Source organism: Falco biarmicus, chromosome 5 (assembly GCF_023638135.1).
Source record: "Falco biarmicus isolate bFalBia1 chromosome 5, bFalBia1.pri, whole genome shotgun sequence".
Lineage (NCBI taxonomy): Eukaryota > Metazoa > Chordata > Aves > Falconiformes > Falconidae > Falco > Falco biarmicus.
Window position 1 is genome coordinate 52693769 of NC_079292.1, and position 26383 is coordinate 52720151.

At 38.2% G+C, this 26383-nt stretch overlaps 1 protein-coding gene across 2 annotated transcripts in view; it reads right to left on the reverse strand.

Annotated features, from left to right (window-relative positions):
- The window catches only part of TMTC2 (transmembrane O-mannosyltransferase targeting cadherins 2), a 254058-nt gene that overhangs the window by 144141 nt on the left and 83534 nt on the right, over positions 1-26383 (reverse strand). The window contains exon 2 of one of the 2 annotated variants that reach the window (XM_056341389.1): positions 9086-9656. The exons of the other annotated variant lie outside the window; for it this stretch is intronic. Coding sequence (XP_056197364.1) covers positions 9086-9656 — 571 coding nt within the window. The remainder of the gene's footprint in view (positions 1-9085; positions 9657-26383) is intronic. 2 annotated transcript variants of the gene reach the window in all.

The window sequence follows — 26383 nt, forward strand, 5'->3', positions numbered from 1 at the left end:
GTCTCCCTCGCAGCTCAGGGTTTGCATATGTTCCCGCTCCTTCAAAATATATTCTCCCAGGTCTGGAACCAGAGCTCATGCTCGTGTACCAGGAATGGCTCGCTCTTGAGTAGGACTCTAGAAAGACAACTGTCTTTGAGAATACAGTTCTATCAAACAGACTCAGGCAATGCTTTCTGAGCACTACAGTTCTGAAACTTAGGTGACTGCAGTGAAGATGCTCAAAAAATCAGGAGCCTGATCTTCAAACACTCTCAGCAGTGTTACCTTTCCCAAAGGTACTGCAACGCACTGCTAGGAGTCAGAACTCACAGCATCCACAAGCTGCACCTGCTCCTTAATGTATTTGATTCTGACTAGGGACATACGAGTTTTTCTCTTCTGACACTATTATTGTGTGCCCTGACTCCTGGGAGCAGAGTCTAGCTTGCTATTTAGCTGTGATCAACCAAGTGCAACAGGTTCATTCAGTAAAACTCACCAGGAGCTGCAAGCATTCAGCACTTCAACAAATCAGGACATTTAGGTGCCTACCCATGACAGTAGGAGGCTAATGTAAAGTACTCATGATTGAACACTTGTGCACAAAGCACAGGTATAAACTTTCTGTACGGCATTTAACAAACACAAGGAATACATACCTGATGAATACAATCATGAATGCATGCATTTTAACCAAGACACCAAACAGGTTTAAGCAGAAAGGCTAACTTCTACAGCAAATCTACAGGAAACACGAAACTAATTACACCAGGAGACATTAACTCTTGAAGGCACTGCTTTGCTTTAACACTGTATGTTGGTTTTCCCATTTTGTGGCCAGTATCCAAACAACTGACTCATGGGAGAAGCAGAGCTAGAGGGGAAAGGCTTTCTAGCTCATAAACAAACAGATAATTGAAAATGGATAAAAGCTGCATGTATTTTCTTATCCCTCAAATTTCACAGGTACCCAAGTCCCCTTATCTCAGCATAAAATATTTAATATGTTTGACCATCCCTACCAAAAAGCATGAAATTTAACTCTTCTTTAATACTGATATTTTAAACAGGAAAATTGCCAGTTGTTAGAAAAACATTTTTATAAAGCTTCTTCAATTAGGGAGCTAAAGTAATCACTAAGATGAAGAAAAAAACACCACCTGTAAATATTCCTAATGTTCTGAAACACAGTTGTTACACACTATGGTAAGTCTGGTGCTTTCACTTGATTTGTTAAATATTTTTAAAACCTTAAAAGCTAAGTGAGTTACCATTGTCAGATTGATATTATTTGCAAAGGTTTTGTAAACTGGAACATAGCAAGCCCACCAATGCCCTGTAATTAAACAGCACAATGAAAAAGTTACGCTTGATGTTATTAATTGGCATATAACCTCAGAACAAAAAATAAGTGCTAACACCAGCCATGCAAAGCTCTTTTCCATCCTGTGCCTCAAAAAAGATCCCTTTTAAGCCCGGGGGGAGAATGGAAGAGCTCTGCATATTTTGCATGCTATCATGCAGTATCAAACTTACGCGTCTGAAGACAGTGACAAATTTTCTCTAGCAAACTAACATCTCTTGTATAAACTGAAGGTACTTCATGTCTTCACAGACTCTGCAAATAAGAAAAGCCTTCTCTTTTTCTTCACTTACTTATTTACTAAAGAATCATATGCCTTCTCCACCTTTCCAGAGAGGTGTTCTCAACTATATGCTCCAAGATACCACTGTAGACTTCAAGTGGGCAGAATAAAGTAATGCAGATTTTAGTAGCAATTCCAATTTACTATTAAAATATAATCCACTTTAAGCCAGTGACTTCAGCAAGCTAGCTTCTGATTCCTCATTTAAAAAAAAAAAAAAAATTACAAAATTTGCCTTTGGATGCTCTATTTCTGTCCTATGTGATCCATTTCAGTGGTTCAAATCACCCCACAAAAATATTTTCATGAAATAACAGCTATTTATACATATTGATGTTCAGTTCAGCGCCACTCCACTGACACCACAGGGATCTGCAGGAGATCACCATCTCTGAGAAGAAAGATAGCAGCAGCCAATCTTGCTTTTCTTATTTCAGGATCAAAAGGAAAAGCAGCAAGGAGCTGTGGGTACTACAGGAGTATTAGCTACTTGAAATTGTCAAGAAAGAAGTAAATTGCAAAAAGCTTCTTTTGTCTATAAAATATCTGCTGAAGGGAGGGGGAGCAACGGTCTTGACCGTACAGGCCTCATGCTGCTGCCATCCAGCAGAGTGAAAAGCACCAGACTGGCTCATCCACAAACATGAGCAATGTATGTGCAGGCACATTTGTCTCAGCATTTCCACAACTTTGTACAGGCTTAAAGCTGCTAGGAAAATTAACCCCCAGCTGACCATCACATAATGAGAGATCACAGCCAGGGAAGAAACTGGGCCCCAGCTGGCAAGAGAGCTCCCAATCTTTTCCACAGCTCTTGAAATGCTAAAGGTTACCTGGCCCACAAATACAACATTTAACAGCTTAGTGCATTTGAATATGCAGCTTTTGTTAGGCAAAATGAACCTGCAAGAGGCATGTCATGTTTTGAAGATGTAAGCTATTGATTACTTTTAATTGGAACAAAAGTAGTCTCAAGGAAGAGTATGTTTACTAAATATCTGACTTCGAGGATGAAGTCCGTCCTGTGAGGGAGCAGCTACTGCCCTAACAGTCTAAACACTGCATTACAAAGACACTGGACTAAGGGCTGGACCATACCCACACAAGTGTTTGAGAGAAACAGCTTACAAAATAACAGCTTACTGATCAGACCTGCCAAAATATGCAGCCCTCTGGGTAAATTCAAGCGTAACAGAACTCCTCAGATTGTAGAAAATGAGCAGAAAATAAACTATGAAGCTAGATTTTTAAATAGTGATAAAACACTACTGCAAAATGGCATAACTTGTAGATGCGGAAGGAGTAAAAAACCAGCAAGACTGACTACTGCATTGCTAAGGCTTTAGAACTCCCTTAGATGAGAAGAATAAAACTGTAAATTTAAATCAAGAGCACCATTTTATTTTAAAATTGCTTTCCAAAGCACGACGGTTCTAAAAGTAGTTGACTTCAAAGAGTAAAGAATGTAGAAAGTGGCTTATTTCAAGTTAAGAGCGTTCCTAAAAATCAGTAGCTTTACCTAATACCCAGCAGGAATCATATATATTACCCACAACTAAGGCTGATCCAAGACCATAAAAGAAAGCAGTGTTTTATAAAACTTGGTTTGGTGGTTGACCATGTCATCCATGGAGGCCCCAGGTTTACATCATTGCCTTAAGTAAAATATAGGCCTCCAATAAAATCACTTTTTATAAAACCAATACTGTTTAATAGCACGGAAGGTTAGATAATGCATCCTGAAATCCAATTTGTGGTTCATGTTAAGCTATTGATACCAATACCTAATTCCATATGTGAGACAGACCTCCCGGAGGGAGATTTTAATCAAATAAGTGATGGGAAAAGAGAGGTTTCCTTATTTTAGTATAACAAACCCCCTGTACTAACAATATGTTGATCTGGTAAAATGTTACCATACTGCAGCAGTTGAATATTAGTAGAACATACATCTGGTTTAGTTATTTCTGTAAAGGAGTTTGTATACAAAAATCACAGAGCAATAAATATTTTATCATTACCATTATATTAAAAATGAGCTTTAAATGTATTTGCCCCATCTTTTTAACTTCTAGTGCTCTCCAGCTCCATTACCACTATAAAAAAAAATAAAAAAAGAAAAAGAAAAAAAAGAGGAAAAAAAGGAAAAAAGGCAGCACAGTAGGGTACATATTCGCTTTGTACTACTAATTGGACAGAAGACTATGTACGGCAATGTTGATTAACGGTTCTGCTCTCAAGCAGGAGATTGCAAGTACAAAAGAATTAGGCCTCTGCATTTGCATATTTTCTATAACTACAAACTTAATCACAGCTCTCTCCCGTATTCAGGTTCCCCCCCTCCCACCCCTACACTTTTGGTGGTTTAACTTGCACAAGTCTAGCTGCTGACAGGTACAATCATCTGATACCTGATACATGACAACTCAATCAATCTGCATACCTGCTATGCAACTTACACTGGAAATGATTCAAGGTGTAAAATGCTGAAAAAAAATCAAACAAAAGCCTAACTTTCTTCCATAAGGAATGCTTTGCCCCGGTAGAGCACCCACTTTTTTTTTTTTTTTTAATTCCTCCTTATTTCAGACAACTCATTTATGACCACAATAAGTACACTTCCATCAAAAAGTCCTGACAAGACAGCGAATACACTCTTGTCAGCCAGTCAGACAGAATAAAATAGAGCTAACCAAATGAAATGGGGTCCAGACTGACAACTTCACCAGCCAGAGAGAGCGCATCACAGGCTGATGGGAATAAAAAGTCTTGGCAAAAGAAAAAAAAATCAGCAGCCAAGTTCTACTGAATAACCAATATGCGGATGACAGGGAAAAGAACTGGATAGTTTAATAAGTAGCTACGATGTACAATTTTAAAGTGCATTAAGAATAGCTTCTAAATAAGGGGTAATACTCATCTGCTCTGCTGGTGGTCCTGCTCTGCAGCTGCCTTGTTCAGAAGTCCTGCCAGTCCACTCAGATTGCACTGGGACAATGTCATGTACTTGATCTGACAAACTGGGACTCACATGATAAAAGGCATGAGCCCAGTAAACAGCTACTGGCCTTGTGCAGTAGCCACCATTTTGTATTTATTGGACACTCAGACCAAAGATAAAATGGGGAAAAAAACCAGGGTTGTCACTCCAATGCCATCTCCTGGAGCATTTTTAAAGCTGCTTTTACCAGCTCATCCTGCAGTGACCATCCCGAAGAAGGTCAGTGGTTTTACTGTTCTTTAAACAATTAATTGTGTCTCAGTTTCCCCGTGTATATTCTGAAAAAGGTTACAGAAGCCAAAAGACATATAGTCTGGGAGAAAGCCAGCCTAGGTCCTTAACCACCCACTCCCCCAAACCCCTTGCTCTCCACTCCTTGTTTCTGCTGCTGCACCTCTGCTTTCCTCTCAGTATTTGCCAGTACAGCTGTTTGTAGGGCAATGATGAAGAGTAGATATAACTGATTTGATTCAGGTTTAAAATAACTCCTAAAGATATACCTGGAATACTGGGGGTAGTGATGGTGGTTAAGGGGTATTTTTAACCTGCATTTCCTCTCAGTTCCAGTTTGCAGCACAGCCCAGGAAACAGTTGTGTCAGCTCAGCTGGACAGCATTTAGCTTAAGGTAGGTAGCCTGAAAGGCATAGCTCCTTTCTACCAGTCCATTACAAAGCATTCTGTTTCATATCATTATTGCTTACCTATTTAATATAGATTTGAGCTAACCACTTCTTAAAATGATTTTCCTTTCTTCCTTGACACCATTCTACACTTTCCCCCTCCAACACACTACAGAAGACCATAACATTTTCCTAAACTGCCCCTTTCAATGTCTTTTTTCCCCCCTTTCTACTGCAGATGCCCTCTCCCAGTATTTACACTGGGAAAACACAAAGGAGAAATTCCTGAACAGGTAAATAGACACAATTATTTCTAATTACCCAGACATTCTAATAGGGAGTTCTTTGATGAGAAGGAGTTTGGTGGGAGTTTTTTTGTTTTGGCTTAAACCATACTCCAGTTTTTTAAATGCTCAAGCCAATTAGCTAACGTATCTGTAGATGGCTACTTTGGTCTCATGCCATTTGCAATGCAGGAATGCCTTTTCAAGCAAGAAAAAGTGTAGGCAACAATATTTAAAAAAATAGTAATCCAAAAATTGATTTTGTTTGCTTAAGGAGATTTTACTGATTGTTCTAGGAAAAACTAATTTGTCAGTTCTTAATAAGGATATATTTCATTTAAGGCCAAAGCAGCAGCAAAAAAAAGGCAACACCCAAATGATCCCAGAGAAATGCAGACCTGAAAGCTTTCTTAATTTTTATTTGAGTCTGTGCTTTAATTCTGTATAATGCAAAAATGAATCTGTTGGCTACATACTTTGGGGGGTTACTTTGTTTATTTTAAAAACAAAGCATATGAAAAGCAAAGCAAAAGCCTCACCTATCTTTATCATTCCATGTATAAACATACAGAACCAAAAATCAAAGCTTTTAGTAAGAAAACTTAGCTCTGTTCTTATTAATGATTTCTGAAGAGCCAGGTTATCAATTTAAAATGGCAATCTTACACCATAATAATCTTGCAATTCTTTGAAAATACATCTAAAACGTAATTTCAAATCAGCAGGACAGGACAGCATCTAACATACCTTCATGGTCAGGAGTTGTCAAACATTGGTCAGACATGCTACAGTCAAAATCCAGATTTCTCAACTCCATGTGCATTGGCCATTCTCAAATTCTCCATTGATATCAGCTAAATAGCATTCTCCAAAATGAATTTGCAGTCTTTGGATGGAGCAGGCCAGTGACAGTCTCACTATCCTGAACACTCTCTAAACAGTGTTTTAAGTGAAAGGGTAAAACTCAAAGAAAGTGCTTCGGAAAATACTGACTGAAAAAGGCGGCAATGCACTAGAATAATTATTTTCAGTTTCTTTTTTAGTAAATTGCAGTGGTTTTATTGCCCTAGAACATTTCTATCATACAGTGTAAAGCTCTCCAGAAGACTGAAGCATTTGCTTTAATTTGCTTTTAAGGTGCTACCTTTGTTTCTCTGTAACACACCTATCTTTACTTATTTTGTAATTACAGTGATTATCCTTACAAAAGGTTTGTATTTCACAGTGTTACTTCCCATGCTTAGGAGCAGGAAACTGCAATGCTAAAGGTAGAGGCTATGCAAAGTTGGACTACAAAGGAGTATACAGACAAGCCACTCAAAAAGAAACACTTCTCATAACAAGCTAGGCCAATGAAGATATTTCCTGGCATCTCAAGCCCTATAGAATGATACATTCTTACAAAACATTATGTAATTTGTGAATGATTTTTCAAAAACTTCAGTAAGAAAGAAGCCTTACTTAAAATAGTTTGTAACTGAAGCTTCCAGCTGAGTTCCTCATCACTGTAAATGAATGAACAGAGGCATCCCTAGTATTGAAGAAAAACTTGGACAGCAGTGCTGACCAAGGAAAAAGGTAGCCTTGTAAGTTAGTGAATTAGGAAATGCATTTCTGGCAGATTAATAAAAATGCTCATGTTTTGTTTACTGTGGTCTCTCCCCATAAAATTCCCTCCAGCTAAAATCCAATCTCCATGAAGATCTGTAATCTACAAAGCACAGAATTATTATTTCTATTGTTACAGATGGGAAAAAATATTGAGGCTTTGACAAGAGTTTGCTGTCCAAGAGAAGTCCAGTACTGGGTGAAAAACCACGCACAAGCCAGGCGTCCCATCTAGGAAGACAGGCATTCTAGGATGTGGAAGCTCAGACTTCACCTGTGTCACTTAGGTCTTTTCTGGAACAACTTCACCCTGGCCCTGAAGCACAAAAGGAGGGGAAAAAAAAAAGGGGGGGGGGGGGGGGGGGGGGGGGATCACAAATGTTTGCAAATGTTTTGGTTTTGAGCAAGGAGTGTTCTGCAACAAAAAAATTCCTAGCTCCATGACTGCATCTTCGTCATTAGAGGTTGCAATGAGGAGAGGCTGTGCAGAACACAGTTTAGATTTGTGTAAAGTCATGCACAAGGTCTTCAGAATTTCATATATGCCAGATAAATGTTTTTACCACTGTTTAATTCTGTAGGATAGTACTTGAATTATGAACCAAACTGCTTGAAGCACTTTACAGAATCTCACCCTATATCTTTCAGAACAAACCTTGCTGGTACAGATGCACTTCAAAAAAAAAACCCACCCAAACTTAATTAGCTTACTGTTTGCTTCTGCTTAATATTAGGTGCAAAATGTAACATACAATATTTGGCTACTGACAACAAGAGGTCTTACATACGTCAATATACATAAGTAATATATACACACACAAGAAATTATTCTTTCCTTTCCAGTTTTGTCAGAAAACAGCATAACTAAGCCAACATGTCACAGCAGTTTAAGAGGACACTATCAGAAACCACTTAATTTTTGTTTTACTCTTACTGTTTTCCTTGTATAGTCTATACATCTGTAGTGTACAAGCAGAAATTATCGCTTTACCAAAATCTACATTTTTTTTCTCAATTCATGTGAGTGAGAAATCAAAATTTTAAAATCACAGTGTTTGAGATAGATTGCACAACTGTATTTTGTATTATTGCTTTATTTTGGTTATGTCTCACTGAAAAATGTGATATAACATGTCCCTATGAAACACACTCCTTTTGTTATGTCAGTATTTTTCTGAAAGAAATCCATTTCACTGAAAATAAAATTAGAAATACTTAGCTTACTCATTTGTACAGCAACTGATTTAAATGAGTCTTGATTTTGGCTGGCGTTTCTGGGTACCACTAAAATACATGTAGTTTTGGGAGAGGGAGGTTAGGGGGTTTTGGTCAGCATGTTTGTTTGCTTATTTTATGTGTTTGTTCTTGGGCAAGAAGTTAAAAAATGATAAATATTTATTTTGTTAAGGCAATAATACATTGGAGTCAGTTCCTACCAGGGGGGAGAAAAAATACCTGCCAAAGGCATGCACCCTGTTCCTATGCATCTCTGTAAAACTAGACCAATAAGAGCTCTATTTTTGCCTCAGGGAGCCTGTAGATGATATCAGCTGCCACACTTGCACGCCCAACCAAACTAAGCTGACTTTGCAAGATACAAGAGGATAAGAGCATGAATGAATTCTTTGCAAAATGCAGCCAGCAATCCAGTGCTAGACAGTAAACAGAATCTAAGGAGAGCACTGCTGGAAGCAAGGAAAGTAATTGAAAAAAATACATCCCCAGCGTCAAGTAATGGCAATGGATAACAACACATTGTTTAAACAAAATGCAAAACCCCCATACTAAACTGCTTTAAATGTTCTTTCAGCATTAGACATCTGTGCTTATTTTGGGGAGTTGACTAAACTACTAAGAATTATTGTGTACTTAAACTCATTTAGCACCTGTTTAACAGTGATTGGTGCCTTATGAACAAATAGCTTACAAGAAAGAAGACTCACCTTATATAAAGCAGGAATGATCTGATGCATTTTCAGTCGATGAAATACAAAGATATCATACACCGCTGAAATGGCCAGAACAGTCACTCCTTGCTCCTTCCACAGCATGCTGCATCCTGCACACAGCCCTGCTCCCAAGATCCAGCCCCAAGTACTCAGTGAGGAACCTCTAGTAGAGCAGTGCTTCATGTAACACATCAGGGAAAGCAGAAAGAAGAGGCAAGCTCCGATGTCTGCCCTCCCTACAATCCCTGCTACGGCTTCTGTGTGGATCGGGTGAGATGCAAACAGGAGGCCTGCTATCAAGGTCCAGTACCCATCCCCAAACAGGATCCTGGAGAAGTTTGTGAAAAGGCCTGTGACTGCAGCATGTAACAGGACATTTACAAGGTGGTAGCCCCATGGGTCCATCCCTCCAACGGCATGGTTAATGCGGAAGGAGAGCGTGCAGAGAGGTCTGTAGGACTTGTGGCTCCCACTGTGAGTAAGCAGTGTCCCCCAAAAGTCATTGTAGAAGATATGGGTCCACGGCGTCTCAGGCAGAAGGTCCTGGTTTGTCTTGATAGCTCGACTACAAAAGACAAATAAAAACCTCATTTCAACAGATGGAAAAGGGTACAAATGAAAGGCTGTCAAAATGCAATCATATTGCTACCACAAAAAAGAATGGCATTGCTTTGGTGCTGCTTTAATTCAAGTTTTGAATTTTTACATGTGATGTTAGAAAGCTACGTATCTATTGACTTCCCACTAAAGCAAAATTTCCATATAAATTGGCTTTTAAAACATTAGAAACAGATGTTACGTTGCTTCCATTAAATTAAAACACCCTTCAGTGACATTCTTCAGAGTCTAACCCAGGAATAATCGGTTAAGATTTGATGAGTTTTAATTAAAATGGAAAAGAAATATGAAAAACTGACAAATATTATTGTTGAAACAACAGATCCTCCAGTAATTCAGAACTAAAACCCCAACCGGCCTTTTATACTGAAATTTTAATTTAGATGTTGGAATGAATCTCACTGACATGGATGAACAATAAATACAGGAGTTCGTAGGAGCATGCAAATCTCTGGTGCTGTACGGAGCACTCCCACAACTGTCTCATACATATTTTGACTGACAACATTTTCTGCTAACGCCTTGCTGGAGGCAGACAGCAGAATATTTTACAGGTGAAAATATACCTTCTCTTTAAATTTCTTAGATTTACAACTGAAGAAAAAACATTTTTGTGTTGTATTAGCTTATGAATTCAAATCTGTGTCAGCTTGGTTGGAAAAAAAAACAATGCTGCAGCTTTCAGCATTTATGTTTCCAACCACCCCAGCAAGGACTGGTGCCAGCCATTAGCAGTCTCCATGTCTAATTTGGTACTGTAAAAATCTGTCCCCTATAGTGTTCGTACAAATGCAATCATTTGCATTTAAAATTTATGCTGTGGGAGAAGGTGTGAGACCTGCTTAGTGCAAAAAGATGACTAGAATTTAATTAGTTACTTGCCTTCGTAGCCAAAGCGTATTTAAGCAATTATTTAAAGATGCATTGCTGTTACTACTGAGCTTAACTTAGCATTTATTTTACCAGCGTAATTAAGGCTCCAGCCAGCTCAAGACTCTTCTATTAAAAATACTAAAGAGGTATGATTTATATTTAATTCTTTACTCATTCTCTCTTTCTGCTTTTCCAATAAATATCTTCCCATGATTAACAATTCTTCAATTCAGATGACGAATAAAAAAAAATGGTGTGAAACTAAGGCCTGCATTTCAAATGCACTACTCTCATTCATCCTCCAAGACTCCCCTCATATTCTCCATTCCCTTGGAACCTATATCCAAAACCCATTTTTTATGGTATTAGTTTCAGGAATGTTGTCTTGTTCTGTAAAGAAAACTGCTCAAAGGCTGATACACTATGCCACAGAATCTCCATGCAAATAACACGCAGATCAGCAATTCCATTGTCCAGAGCACATTGCTGTAATGCTTTCAGACAGGCTTCCTCTCAGCATGTCCTTTTGTCTCTGAGCATATGGAGGTTATGGAGAGGTCAGCTTAAATCCTTTAAAGATCTGATGATGCTTTCTAGTACATTTGAAAATTTTAATTTTGACTTCCGCTTATGCAGTGGATCAGGTTGCTTGTATTTGTTTTCCCAACCCCACACACATTTTTCTCATTTTAGTCCAGTCACAAAAGAACATTGGAAGAAAACAAGATCTTTGTTTTCACTTTATCTTGTCCTTCTGTGTAGTCCTTTCCTGAAATCCAGTTCCTCTGTGATTCCAGTTTGTAGTATCACTCTCAGAAGTACTATCAGAAAAACTAGGAATTCAGCAAGAATAAAGCAGGTGTTAATCTAGAAAGAGTCCAGTCCTTTCTCTGAGAAAAAAAAATTTTAGACTACAGGCTCCCAAATGCTAAGAATGTTTATCAAATGTCAGGGTTTAGAGTTGAGAACTTGAACCGCAAGCCTGCTTTTTTCTTGGGGAAATACTGAGAAAATAAGTGGTGGTAATATTGCCAGCACAGTTACCTTCTCCTGAGGCAGAGAGTTCTGCTGCAGCCTAGATGGTGCACAGGTTGTTCCCAGGAAATGGTAGCTTTTCATGTATCTTTTGCAAACGTCACCATTTCCAATACTTGAAGCCATGTAACCAATTTAAAAAAAAGACGGAACTACAGCTATCAGTACATATGTATAAAACAACTCCACACTATGCTGCTACACTCGTTAAAAAGAGACCAGCCTTCTCCCTCTAAGCCTATCATTTTCATGCAGTATAGTCAAATACGAGTATTCCACACAAAAGTAAACTGCTTTTCTCCATATCCTACAGAAACTTGTTGTACATTCTGAAGGCATTAATTCAGCTAAATTTTATTTACAGCCTTAGCAACAAATTTGATGCAACCCTGATCCTTTCCTGTTCAGTCTACGTGAAATTTTAAAAAAAAAAAAAAAAACAAAAACACCAAAAAAAAAAACCACACCACACCACCACCACAACAAAAAATATCTAAAGGAAGCCCTGAAGACACAGTATTGATCACTAAGTATGTGGGTACAGAATTCAGCAGGCAATTCTGAAATACTCCTAGCTTCTCATGTGTGTAAAGGCAACAGATTCTAGTCCCTGCCAGTCAGCATGAAAAATACAGAAGCTGCCAGTTCCAGCTTTCTCAGTGGTTCAGTCAGGTCAAATGTTGCATTCTCTATGAGTTAAAATTTTAAATAAAGTTAACAGTTCTTTCCATATGTTTTCTTTTTCTTTTTCCCTAAACATTTAAAAGTAAAAGAAAAAAGAAATCTAGCTAATGCTTTGGGATATTAGAAAAGCCTAATACAAGAGCAAAGGTAGACGTCCTACAGCAAAGAAGCAAGTCTCGGGTAGGTTGCTTGCTAATTGTATAAAAAAACCACACTCAGACAACATTAGACTTGACTGTGCAGGAGGATGCAGGAATACAAGCACCTGAGATACTGGTGCCAGGCAGTTCTGTGTCATTTTGCCCTCAAAAGTTAAAGTGAGCAAGGTCTCATAACACTGAGGACAACACCCCGAGCACCTCTGCTGCAGGTCAGACAGATACAGCCCGTGGGCAGCCCACACATAACCATGGCTGTGTCCACCCACACCCCCAGACTGGCTGGCAAGAAAAACATTAAGTGAAATGTCTACCTTTGTGAAGGGGAGAGAAATAGAAGTTCTGTACCTAATAAAATAAAAGAATAAATACAAATAGTACTAAATTGCTCTTCAGGGCCCTGAGAGTAGTAACAAGCCTTGACAGGCCTGAACTCCCTCCCAAGGCTCCCCCACCCTGCCCATGGCCCAGGACCCCATGGCAGCCCCCCGGGGCCATCAGCCCCTGCCCCAGCGATGCCCCAGCAGGGCCGGTCTCCAGCTCCCACAGCCCGGCCTGGCCATGGGCCCACTGAGCCAGGGCCACCCGTGGGCCCCTGTCCCGGCCTGGCTTCAGCCCCAAAAAGGTGCCCAATTCCCCTGGACTGCTGCTCCCTGCCCCTGGCTGCCCTGCTCCCAGATGGAACAAGGCCCTGATTTTCTTTAATTACTGAATTAACATGCTGTTAACTCTGCTGCAGCATTGATGCTCAGTCGCCAATTTCAATGGTGACTTTGAAAGCAGTCCCTCTTCGCAGCCTGGCAGGTAGTGCTGATGTCTCCTTTGTAAAGCCTCCTGCGCTGGCAGCTACCCGGGCTCTCCGCAGACAGAAAATAATATTAATTGCTGGCTCTGGGAAAGACTCTAGGATAAAGGAAACTACAAAATGCCTTATTAGCCTTGTCTTCTCCTTCACTCACAGTTTACCTTTAGGTTACATCCCACAGATTAGTCCAATCTTGCTAATGGGCATAACAAGAGAAACTCTGCAACTGCACTCACCACTCTTAAACAGAGCTGTAAACTCTGCTCTCACTAAAAGGCAGCGGGTCACCAGGGAAAGCCATTTTTCAAAGCTCCAACAGGATTGGCATTTTTACTTTCAAGCAGCCTCAGATAACAGTTGCAGACTCAGCCAGGGAACTTGCTTTCTTCAATTTTTAATGCCTGCCCATTTCACGCATACCAGAGAGCAGAGTATCTTACAAATGGATGGGTTTGAGAGGGGGAGGAAAAAGGAATCAGAGTCACCTATCAGTTCTTCAGAAATGGAGTCTGGAGAAAGACAAAAGCTGTAAAGGCACAATCACAATTTCTATTCCATTTGAAAGAATCTTTCTGCCTCCTGCCATAAACCACTTGGTTGCCTAGGTCAGTACACATCTTGAGTGCAATTCAGTAAGATTTTTTTTCATCAAACTCAATAATACCAGAGATCCAGCAGTTCACGCATGCACATATAGATGCATACACACACAAAAAATCCCAGATGTTTTTAAAATTAACAGCTATATATGTCCTAAACTTCTGCACTAGTGCTAAACTGATCCAGGTGTTAACAATAGGAAAAAAAAAAAAAAACAGATGCAACATTCTAAAGTGATTTAACACGTTAAGCCTTGTGTCCAGCTTCAGTATTGCTAATGGTCCCCATATGCTGAAAATGAACATCAGCATTTGAAGTAGAGAACATATTTTAAAGAAAAAGGAGAACTCCCAAATGTGTATACAGGAAGCCATTGACCAGCCCCATCTCACACAAAATAGACAGGCAGTGATGGACTGGCAAGTCTCTACTTGGAGGTTCTTTGTTGTTTCTCTCAAGATCATTTTTGAATACTACCCATTTACTCCTTTTTCATAAATAGCAATGGGAAAGCACTCTAGAATATTTTTACCATGGATCTTAGTGAGTCATCCTAAGGATGCTTTGAAGATTATATGTTACTTGTAGGGACAACAAGCCTAAAAACATAGACAGAGCCTAATTTTGAAGTACAAACGTCCCCAAAATGTACAGCAGCTGAGTCAGCCCTCCAAACAAATTACAAGCTATCTTTTAGGCAGGTGTGTGGTCAGAAAGCAGGCAAGTAGAGTTTGTCATACTGTGGACAACTCTCATACTTGCCCACACACTGCAATGTACATGTAGTCTGTATTGATAGGATAAGGAAAAAATCAGAAAATACTATCTAGTGCATAGAGATGTCTTCAGAAAGTAATAAGCTTAAGTACATGAGAACACATTCATTTAAATGTTTAATTATAGACTCAAGGGAACTATTAGCCATTTTAGTAGATTTCTGGTGGCAATTATGTCTTACATGTTCTGTATTAAAGTTCACTCGTCTCAACTGTTATGAAAGTGGAATTTATCTACAAATCTAGCAGGCAGTAGTTTTATTCATGCCACTTCTCAAAAAAAAAAAAAAGATCTCTATATTGTATATCAACTAGGGACACCTGCAGGAGACCAAATTCTGCACATCCTCTGGGTTTCAAGTTGCAGCTTTCAGTTTTCTCTCAAGAACAAATTGTCTTAGGTGAATCTCTAAGGAATAGCTAATAACTCAGCTGTCTTCAGATAGGAAATACTGGGTAATAACTAGCTAAATGATACATGGGATCTTGAGTTGCTAGCTAGGCTCTGAGAACAGAACTATATGCATCAGATTGAATCAAAAACCTAGGTTCAAATCGTATTTTAAATTAATGACAGGTAAGCCTAATACTACATAAGGCAAATAAAGATCTAGTAAACTAGTGCCTAGTTAATTTCTGCCAGTAGTATGGTCCTTTTCAAACTGTATAGAAATACCTGAATGCATCAAACTCAGAGCTCAAACATTGAAGACAATATGTATTTTTAATATGATATTCCTAGCCTATGTAACTGCTAGTGAAAGCTTTTAACTGAATACGTAGTTAGTACAGGGCCTCAGGAAAATATATTAACAAATGATAATATTTATAGCTTTCAGACTATTACTGTCCTATAGCAGTAATTTCATAATCAACTTCAATTTATTACCAGAACAAACAGGAACCATAAGGAACAGAAGTGTAAGTAGCATTTTACTCATAAAACTTTCTTGGGTGATACTTTCATTAATTAAGTACAACCAGAGTGAAAAGATGGATGAGTGAGACAATAGTAACTATACCCTCACATGACTGCAACCATTGCCAAAAATGAAGAGACAAAGAAATAAACAACAATAAAAAACCTCCAGAAAACAAACAACAACAAAAAACCTCTAGAAAACAAACAACAAAATCACAGAGAAAGGTTATGGTCTTGTACCACAGTATAAAGATACACTGACTTTCTCAGATTTTCTAAGCTGCACAATTTCTTTAAAAGGAATTAAAAAAAAAAGCAACAAATTTGCAGAATGGAAGGGGGGGGGGGGGGGGGGGAGATATATAAGCAAGGTAACTTGTTTCTTTTTTGTTTCCATGCATGACTATAAGCTGTGGTTTGACTTCCTCCATCAGTAGGCTATGATCCAGAAGCCCATCAGCTACAGACTTCTACACTTCACACCTTTATAACTGAAGATGCACAGTGTTATTTGAAATAAGGAAGCAGTGGCAGTAGTTACATAAAACACTGAATGCTGTTGAGCATTGCCTTAACCACAATGAAGTATGCTGTATGTATTGATTTTCTTATTGACTAAAAGAGCTTTGAAAACTTTAAGTAACTAAAGGTTCAAAACATTTTGGTTGCAAGAAGGTTGAGATGGCCTGAAAAATCTTTTCCACCTGGAACATAAATATTTGAACAGCTAACTATAAAAGCTTTCAACTGTATCTTTCTCTTTAGTATAAGCCTTTTTCATTTCGAAGTATGTCCTCACACGCAGAAAGAATCTGGCCTTAATATTAACCCTAAGTGTACCTCACCCCCTCTCAGTTTAAGCTTTACCCTGATACAAACACAACTAAAAGATGGACTACCTGAAATTTGAAACCCTAATTAAGAGCAACTGCCTGGCATAGTACTATTTGATTATTCATGCACAGGTGAAAAAATGCACCCTGGAGGGAAGTGAGAGAAATAATTAATATTTTCTGATGCTGAACAATGGGATACCATCAGTTTCCTCTCAGGAGGGAGCAGATAAAAACAAGAGGGAGAAAGGCTCCTGTGTTTCTGTCTGCTCCTTAAGTTTCTTCACCACAGCATGTACAGTAAGCCTGTGAAAAAAAAAAATTTTGTGAAAAAAATACTTAAATACCTAAACCAGAAAATGCTTTCTGCTATTCTCACAGCTGTTTCATAAGCTAGCTTCTCTCCTGACTACACTAGACAACATAAAATTGCTAATTCTGTTCCTTTAAGACTTCAAAATACTTCATATTTACCTGATAAAATATTCTTTCAATTACCTATTCAAAGTTATTCTTTAAAATGTTCTTCAGTGCCGAACTACTGCCTGCCAAAAATACACAATTTTTTTATTTTATATGTATGTGTGTGTATATTATATATCTACACACATAATACCAGCTTCTGAAGCATGGTCAGAACTCATAGTCAGAACCTCTGCTGCCCTTTTCAAATCTATTTTTGATTATAAAAGTAGGCCCAGCAGGCCTTATTAGATTTACTGTTCTGCAGTAGAATGCTATTTCTCTTCCCCACTCTCCTTTGAATAAATAAAAAAAATAATTTTTGCCATTTCAACATAAAGCATCCTACAACAGTACAAGGACAGAAATTTTAAGGCTAAGAATACAGTAGTTAGACAAGTTGAGTTTCTTAACCAGATTAATAGTGTGGATATTAAACCTTTTTTGACAAGTCACCTTCTGAATATACATAAAGCCTTTCCAAGGCACACACATATTAAGCCATTATCTGCAAATGGAGGCAACGCATACTGTACCACTATAAAACAGGGTTTATCAGTCATATATCAGTCCCATGACTATCCACTTCTCTGTTCTTTTTAGCATGTGACAAACTATACTGAGGAAAAAAAGCTGAATAGTTAAAAAAATAGCCTTTTTTTCCTCTCCATTCAATCTGTTCTTTGACAGAATTTTCAGAAAGTTCAAGGAGATTATACATAATTATGCCTAAACTCATGTCTCTTGTGCATTCTAAATTTAAAAGCCTGAAAGAATTTTTAGGTGGCACTCTGGCTTTTATTTTTGGTGAAGCATCGAAGAGAATATGCAGTAACACATACACATACAAATATAGAAATAATGCATAGAGGAGAAACTACTGAACCACAGCATAACATGCAAACACTTTTTTTTTTTTTTGGGGGGGGTAGTGGGGGAGGATAAAGAAAAGCATTGAGTTATTTTGTGTAAGTTCCTTTCTTCAAGCCTTCTATTTAAGCACCAAAAAAACCCTTCATTAAAAAAGGTCTGGCTAAATTTAAAAGTTTTACTGGTTTAACTGAATGGTGTTATTCAAAATCTATTTAGTGCAAACAATTTGGTATATGCATATCCACAGAGGTCAACTTAACCATTATACTTGCTTTAGAACTCGTATCAAATGTCCTTCTGGGGGAGAAAGGAAAAAACCCTGACAACCCTGCACACCCCACCCACCTCACCCCAAAAAAAAAACAAACAAAAAAACAACAAACCATAAACCAAAAACAATCCCACACCCAGCTATCATTGATCATGTTCAAGTGATTCAGAAAGCAGACCCCACCCTGGATTTCGTGATCCACAGAACTACCAAGCACAGACCCCATCGCACTACAGACTGGAATTTCTGCCCACTCAAAATTCTCCTGTCTCAAATCTCCTCTCCCCTTCCTTCAGCCCCACCATAAGATGCATAAATGCATAAAAATAATGTTCTGATACACACCAATTTTACAAGCCTCATTGGTTTTCTAAACCAAAGGATATCACACTAGTAGATTTGTGGGGTGGGCTTTTATTTAAGACAATATTGTACAGAAAAAGAATTTTCCATTTAGGTTAAGTGTATTTTGATATTTTACAAATATTGATGCTGAGGCCTTAAAAGACTATTTTGTATGGCAAAAAACTAGAACTCTTGGGTATTTCTTTCTTGTAGTATTGCCCATTTTTAGTATACCTGCCTTCAAACATTGCCCAGTTATGTACATGCAAGATTGCCCACAAACACAGTAACAGACTACAAAAGGTACCATTTTCAAACAGCAACTTCCAAATAAAGTGGTAAGTGAAAATACAGTGCTTAAAATTTTTCTTTCCTGAAATCAGTCTGGTCTAAGGAACCAGACAGATGCCACTGGTGTTCAAAGTCATTACTATCTTCCTAGTCCAGTTTACCAATTTCTCTAATACGTAGTCACAGGTGATTGTGGTCATAGCCCTGTTTATAGTCAGATACTAAATAATATTAGCAGGGCAAGGGAATCCTCCCTGAGGATTAAAAAAAACTAATTTATTCTGAGTCAGCTCCAAAGTCCAACTACACGATTAAGAACCAAAGATGATGTACTGCCATTGCAGTGAAATGGTCTGAGAAAACACAAACCAAAGCAAGCTTAACATGATGAGAAAAGCAGCAAGAAACGTCAACATACACTTGAGATAAAACTCAAGGCTTGCATTTCTCTGTGGTGATCTTTTACTCACCAGTGGATCAACAAAATATTTAAAGTATCTTTTCAGAGGACTTGAAATTTAAAAATACTGCAGCACTTATCCTTCTCAGATTCTTAAAAAGCAAAATTCCTACAGAATATATAGAGGGTCTAAGATCTGGCTACAAAGCATTTGTGATGGACAGTCAGACTTTATCCTCAGGCCTTGCCATAAGCATGTCAGACAAATTCCTGGAAGCATTTTTATAATCTGAATTTTTTTCTCACAGAGAAAAAAGGTGGGTTTTTTTTTTAAAAAAAAACAGAAAAAAAAACAAAAAAACACACACAAGAGGAGCTTGCTAAGACTTATGCCAAAACCAATTTTTATGAAAACTAAATTCTACCAAAAAGTAAAACAACTCAAAATAATTAAAAGCAGTATTTGGCCCCCACAGTGTGTCACCATTTCTAGTGAATAGAGTGACTGTTCAGCATAGTCCTGGATGAATGAACTATGCCCTTTCCAGCTCTTCAACTTCACAGGAGCACTGTGGGATGCCCATCATAAACATACTTTAATAGAGCAGACTAGCACTCACCCATTTGGAAGGTGTTGATACTACTGAAAAAGGTTGAAACAAGTTTTATTGATTTGTTTCATTCATCTTTGTGCCTCGGTAGCTTATTCAGATGCAGAGACCTACTAGAATAAACCGAGTTTTGTGACATGCCGAAGCAACTGTGAAACATTCAAAATTTGAGACCACAGCAGTATTTAAAATATTTTTTTCCTCTTAATTCCTTGGTTAAGAGCATCTGGTTAGTAGGCAACAGTTTGGGTTTGACATTGAAAGGACTGATCACAGTTGTTTTGAAAAAAAATAATGGGCTTTACAGTTGCCATTATATGCAAGTCCACACCAAGCATACTCTCAAGGATTTTACTGGATGCTGTCAAAGATTAAACTAAAAAGCCAGGAAATGACAAATTAGTTGAATTATATTATCAGAACACACAGGATCAAATTCTGATTTCTGCTATATTAACATTAGTCCACAGTAGTATTGGAATAACCTCCAATTTATGTCACTGAAACCAGCAGGGTTTTATAAACAACTGCAATTGGCATAAGCTTTTATAGCCTTTCAGTAGACTTTTTAGACATCCAAGCATAAAAGCAAAACAAACAGAAACCGTTCCTTTCTATGTTTTAGAGCAGCTGTTGGGAGACAGGCAGTAAGTAAAAACGATCTCAGACAGCAATTCAGGTCAACTGAAGCCATTACCAGAATCACATACCTGATCACCCTTCCTGACAATACCATTACAGCTAAGACCAGTCAAGATGAAGTACACTGAACCGAAACTGCCAGACTTGCAAGTCTCTCCAATTCTAAGCTAGCCAACCGCATGCTCTTTTCTCCACTAGTCATTTGCATGGCATTATGGTTCTTTTAATTTTTTTAAGCAGCTTTAACTTTCCTAAGTACCATCATGAAGGTATGAAGATCTACAGGAAGATCAAACCAATATTTAACTGCTAGGCTTAACATTCCTACTGTAACATTTAAGCCCAACCATCCCTGACAGCAGCACAACAGAGGACTGCATTTTTCCTGGTAGCTGAGAAACTTGAGTGCCACAAAAGGTTATGGTATTTCATAACTCTGGCCTTTAGACAACGACAGCTGTAACTTCTGCCTAAAAAGACCTGCAGAGGAAAGCTGTTTAAACACAAAGCTTTAAAAAAGTTGTTTGCTTCTTTCAGCAGTTACGTCAAACACAAAAATGGTCTGTGGGCAAACAATTCATGAGTATTTTTATTAAGACAGAAATTGTAAGTCATCTCTCAAAATTCCAGCACTGCTAATGGACAGTGCTAACTTTGCCTTCTCTATTCAACGGAGGACTGGTTGAGGTCACAGTAGGAAGAAACTTCAAGCATATGGGGGGGGGGGGAATCATGGGTAGATTAAGAGAAACAGCTGCAACTCAGTGCAATGAAGGTGACCCAATTGAACCAGAGAACAGACTGACTGGAGAGGTCAGTCAGCACTTTCAGACTGAAAGAAAGACTAAAAAAAGGAGAAAAACAGCAGGTATTTGTGTGTTGCATTCATTGGCAAGGCAAATGTATTATCTTCAAATATCTCAGCTTCTCAAATAAGGATAGAAGAAAAATGCACCTTGGAGAGAAGAAGGTTCAACTTCATGTGGCTGAGCCTGAACCAAGCCTGTTTTCTACTATGCATCTGTATGTATTTTTTATATGTCATTTAAGAAAGAGCAGTATAATGCCTTTTTTTTTCCCCACCAAAGAGCAACAGTCCATCTGAGTCTTCACATAAACTACAGTGCATACCTATTACCTACAAAGCTGGGGAAGGTTACTTCTTCAGAGCTCAGGCTCCCTCTTTGCTGTCTCCCATGGCATTACAAGCCACTGAAAGTTTAATGAAGAAAATTATAGTTTGCCAGACCATATAAAACAGCAGGATGTATTTATTTCTGCATAATAAAATGAACCTAGGGTAACATAAGGAATAAGCAGTTTCTGCTCTGTAAGACGTGCTTCTTTTTCTACAGGTCTACACTGATCTTGCTACAAAGTAATTGGGAATTTAAGATTTATTTCTTGCCACAGGAAATTAGTTGTTTAGAATAATACAGTGCTGTATATGCATCATAAATTTCCCAAGTTGCTAAAATGGTGTAGTACACAGAAAGACACTGAGAAATGAATTATGACATATAGCAAATAAGTAATACAGCTATCCAGCTTGCACATCCCATCCACTAAGACAATGTAGCACCAAAGGTGTATGAAGATTCCAATGTAGACTGCCATGCTATTTTAATGAAATCTGAAGAAATACTGAGCTAGTAAGATATTGCTATCCAACTATTCTAGAAAAACTTACCCAGATGTTATATGTAATCAGTCATACATACCTCATTCAAATCAACTTCAGCACCCCCTCTAGTTCCTTCTCAATTCTAAGCTTGTAGGATAAAAGTCTGTAGAAATCAGTGTGGAACAGAGGCAGCTCCTGGCTCATGAGAGGCACTGTGAGTCTACAGCAGGGGTCCTCAAACTACAGCCCGCGGGCCGGATACAGCCCCCCAGGGTCCTCAATCCGGCCCCCAGTATTTACAGAACCCCCTCGCCAGGGGTTGGGGGGGAAACCAAGCAGCCGCAGATGACTGGCTGCCACTGCATCCGCGCGCCGCCCCCCTGGTTAAAAAGTTTGAGGACCCCTGGTCTACAGAAACTCAAAAACTTACTATCATGTTTTCAAACTCACTGGAAGTCCCACCCCTGGAAACTGGACTGAGTCGAACTGCAGCCGTGCTGAATATGAGGATCATTTCACATGAAGACATTCAACTTGAATCCCAAACTTACTCTTAATGCTTAATCACCAACTACTGAGAAAAATAAAATAGTATTTCTAGAGACACAAGCTGCTGATATTTTAATATGACAGGCCAACAAAACAGATGAAAGTTTTAAGTTAAAGGTCATTTCTGTGGGCTGATATTCTACAGTTTTATGTATAAATCAAGCCAGGTGACTTATTTCCAATAGCTATGAAAATAATAAAATTGGTTTCAATGACCTCAGAGATATATATGCTTATTTGTGGTTGTGGCCCCAGGCAACCCTGAAATCAGCCATTCCATTAAGTCAGAAGCATGGCACACAGCCAAGCTCCTGTAAGAGTTAAAGGTCTTGCACATACTTTCTTTGTGTGTTTATTTGAACAGAATAGTGACTTTGGGTTTTGGGCCACCCATCAGTTATAGACCTCCCATAACATTTAAAGGAACTGTTCAGACAAATCTTAGCATACACCAGTCAGCCTTGGGATATTAACTCTTTAAACAAGATGTAAGAACATAAAAAATTGAAGTAATGGGGGGAAAACATCAAAACAGAGTTTATCTAGAGATATTTTAAAGTGTATTTTCCTCCACAGATGAGTCATGCAACATTTTGGGTGCAGTTTAAGTACAATAATAAGATAAAGAACCTAAATGTTGTTACAAAGCCAAAAGAAATACACACTAAAACACAAACTGTCCAATATAATAAAACAAGAAATAACGGTGACAATTATTGGAAAACAAAGAAAGTACTTCAGGTCACCATACTATAAAATAATGTAAAAAAAAAATAAAAACTTTTTTTTTTGTCCTTACTTCTCCAAGATCACAAAAAGAAGCTGTAACAGCCAACTCATACAATCAGGAATACCACAATGATGTGGGGACATTAGAAACAAATTATTTTTTGAATGTTCAAATCAGAACTGGCATTTGCCAGTAGTCCCAAGGACAATCAGTTTCTCAATCTGGACTCCAGAGCTGCAAAAGTAATCACGAATTACACATTCACTCAGAAGCATCAAACTTTGTTTGTTTGGTTTGTTTTAAATTGTGGGAGGTTTCCATAGGACGAGAAAACATCAATGTGTCCTATTTCTACCTGTATAGCTGAGCTCTCTCAAATAAGACGCATTCACAAGGAAAAAATGCTATGCCTAATGATGAGCAGGGTAAAATAGGAGTCAAACTTGCTACCATACATAACACAAAAGCTATGCTTACTGCTCTATTTTCTTGCTGGTGGTACTGCTCTTTACCATAAAAGGTTGCCCTCAAAGACAGCAAGTGTTAAATTGATACAGGTAAAGAGAACAAAGTTTTTAGAACTTGCTAATAGCTGTCAACCAGATCTATTCTGGAATCCATGGCCTCATCTCTATATTTTAGACTGTAAACATTCAACAAAAGTAAGTAGCAAGGAAAGTGTTCTACAATAGGGACTGAATTTGGATCATTTTTTATTTAACCACGTACCATGATAAAGGCTGGCAGGCCAATTCCAGCACTACCAGTTTCAGCCTGGCCAGCTACCACTTTCAACAGTCATAAATTACACAAGTGCGTATATACGTATACTGCAGTTTAGGAGCTGCTGCTTTAGAAAGTTGATTAAGTGCTAACAATCTAAAGCTTTAAATTTGGCTCCTGCAGCAGAAAAGGGTACAAAAGCATGACTGCTCACTAAATGTCAAGGAAGAAATCCAGTGGACCTCTCAGCAATAATAAAAATCAATTAATAGAACAGAATTATTGTTTATTTATTGGTAAAAAAATTTTAAGTGCTCATTTCTTTATGGTCTTAAAGAAAGAAAGCAAAGCATTGCCAAGAACAGCAGGAACTCTGAGTTCTGCCACTCCACCTTTCCTGCACCCAAACGATTGCTAAAAGAAGATAACAGTTGCTCTAAACTGATTTTCACCCAGCTCTTATTACTAAATGGACTAACTCAGAAAGGACAGTTGTTCATTAAACACAGGATAAAGGCAACACATCCAACCAGTTGGAACCTGTGATTTGAAAGACTGCATCTGAATTAATCCTGAAAAGTAAAAGCAGATAGAAATATACAAAAATGTTTAGGTTGCATACATAAATCAATGTTTTAATGGCAAGCTCAGTTTAAACTCTTTAAAAAAAAAAAAGAAGAAGAAAAAAAACCACCATCAACAAACCAAACCTGCAGTAGGGTACCTACTACCTAAGGTAGAGTGGTAAATACTGCAGCTTACAGCATACCTGCCAGTTTGTCGTGTTCCTTTCTTGACACTAGCACAAGAACTGTTTGCAGATACCTCACTCCACTATGACACCTCACTGTGCAGGCAACACAAGGCTTCCTCCCCACCAGGCATGTTTTGTCTTTGTGGAATTAACTTAAAGCCAGGAACAACAATCCACCCTTCCTCTTGGTATTTATTACATGGCTTCTTACTGTCTGAAGGATGCTAATGTCTCTTGGATACATTTTTGTAATTCTTCAGAACTTCTTTTAGATGCTGTGTAATTACTTTTAAACTGAAGTTTCATGGTGATGTTTTTCAAGCTCAACTGATTAAAGCTTGTTTAATGGATCTTGAAGAAAGTATATTATTCACCTTAATGAGAATTTATGCAAATCACTGCCACTAGCTTCTGCAGAAAACCTTTTCAATTAATTATAATTAGGCTTTTTAGTTTTACACTTTAGATTTTTTTCTCTACTAGGAAATTATAAGCATCGTTGTTGGTGTGGGTTGGTAGGGTGTTTGTTGGGTTTTTTTCAATTCTGGGAGGTGAACTTCATTGGTATGATCTACAAAGTCCTATACAAATGGACTTGTAAGTGCAGAGCCCTTTTCATCCCTGCCATTCAGATCAGGTCTAAGTATATACTTCTAGACAACCATGACTGGAAAGAAGACAAAGGTGATCATTGGTGTTGAAATACACATAAATTAGTCCTTGGCTTTAGGAGAATTATTTTATAGGAAAAATAAACAGTATTCAAATATTGTCATGTTCCCCCCAGCACTTCTGAAACTCACAAATACAGAAAGAGCTCTAAACATAATACTGTACAAGTATTTTCTGTACATATTTCATGGGCATTTCAGTGGCTTGCCTGCTTAGCATTAATATAAAAAAACCTTGCTTAAGTGGATAAGCTGTTGTTTGAATATAGCCGGAAACGTTCCAGTAGAGAAGTTGCAACAACTCAGAAAGAACAATGCACTCGCCAATAATAACATTTGAACTACTTTTACAATGAAGATGGTGCAAAGCTCTATTATTGCAGAGATAAAGAAGTTAGAGGTTATTGTATTTAATTAGATCGTATATGAAGAAGTTCCTCACACAAAAGTGAAAATCTCACTGTATTAGAACTGATTTCCTAAAACCAGGTGCTTTTAGCTCTCCTGAACAAAGAGCTATGTAGCACCAGTTCGGTATTCATTTTATCAGCTGAGGCCAGGAAGGGAAAGCGGGAGATTTTTCTTAGGAGTCTTTCTAATGGAGAGTCTTAATTTTGGAGAACAGCACAAGTGCAATGAATCTTGCACGTTCCCATCAGGCTGGACCAGGGCAGAACCCAGCCACTGGTTAGTTTCCACACTCTTACTTGAAATCCCATCCCTGATCCCAGAACTAATCCTGAATCACTCAAATGTCATCTATTCCCTTCATCGAATACATGATTAATTTGTGAGGAAAACGAAACACAAAATGGGAAGGGATTGTGAGGTTGTTACCTAAAATTACAGTTCAGGGAAACCACTTTCTGTCTGCCCCTGTTTGTCTCGTGGAGCTGCTGGATCCCAGTCCTAGAACATCTGTGTTATGACAGCATCTCTCTTCAAAAGCAGTCTAACATACTTTTCATTGTTCTTGCCTTTCCGTTAAGATTTCCCATGCTGCAGCCCAATAGAGACAGAAATTAGGTGAAAAACAAATGAC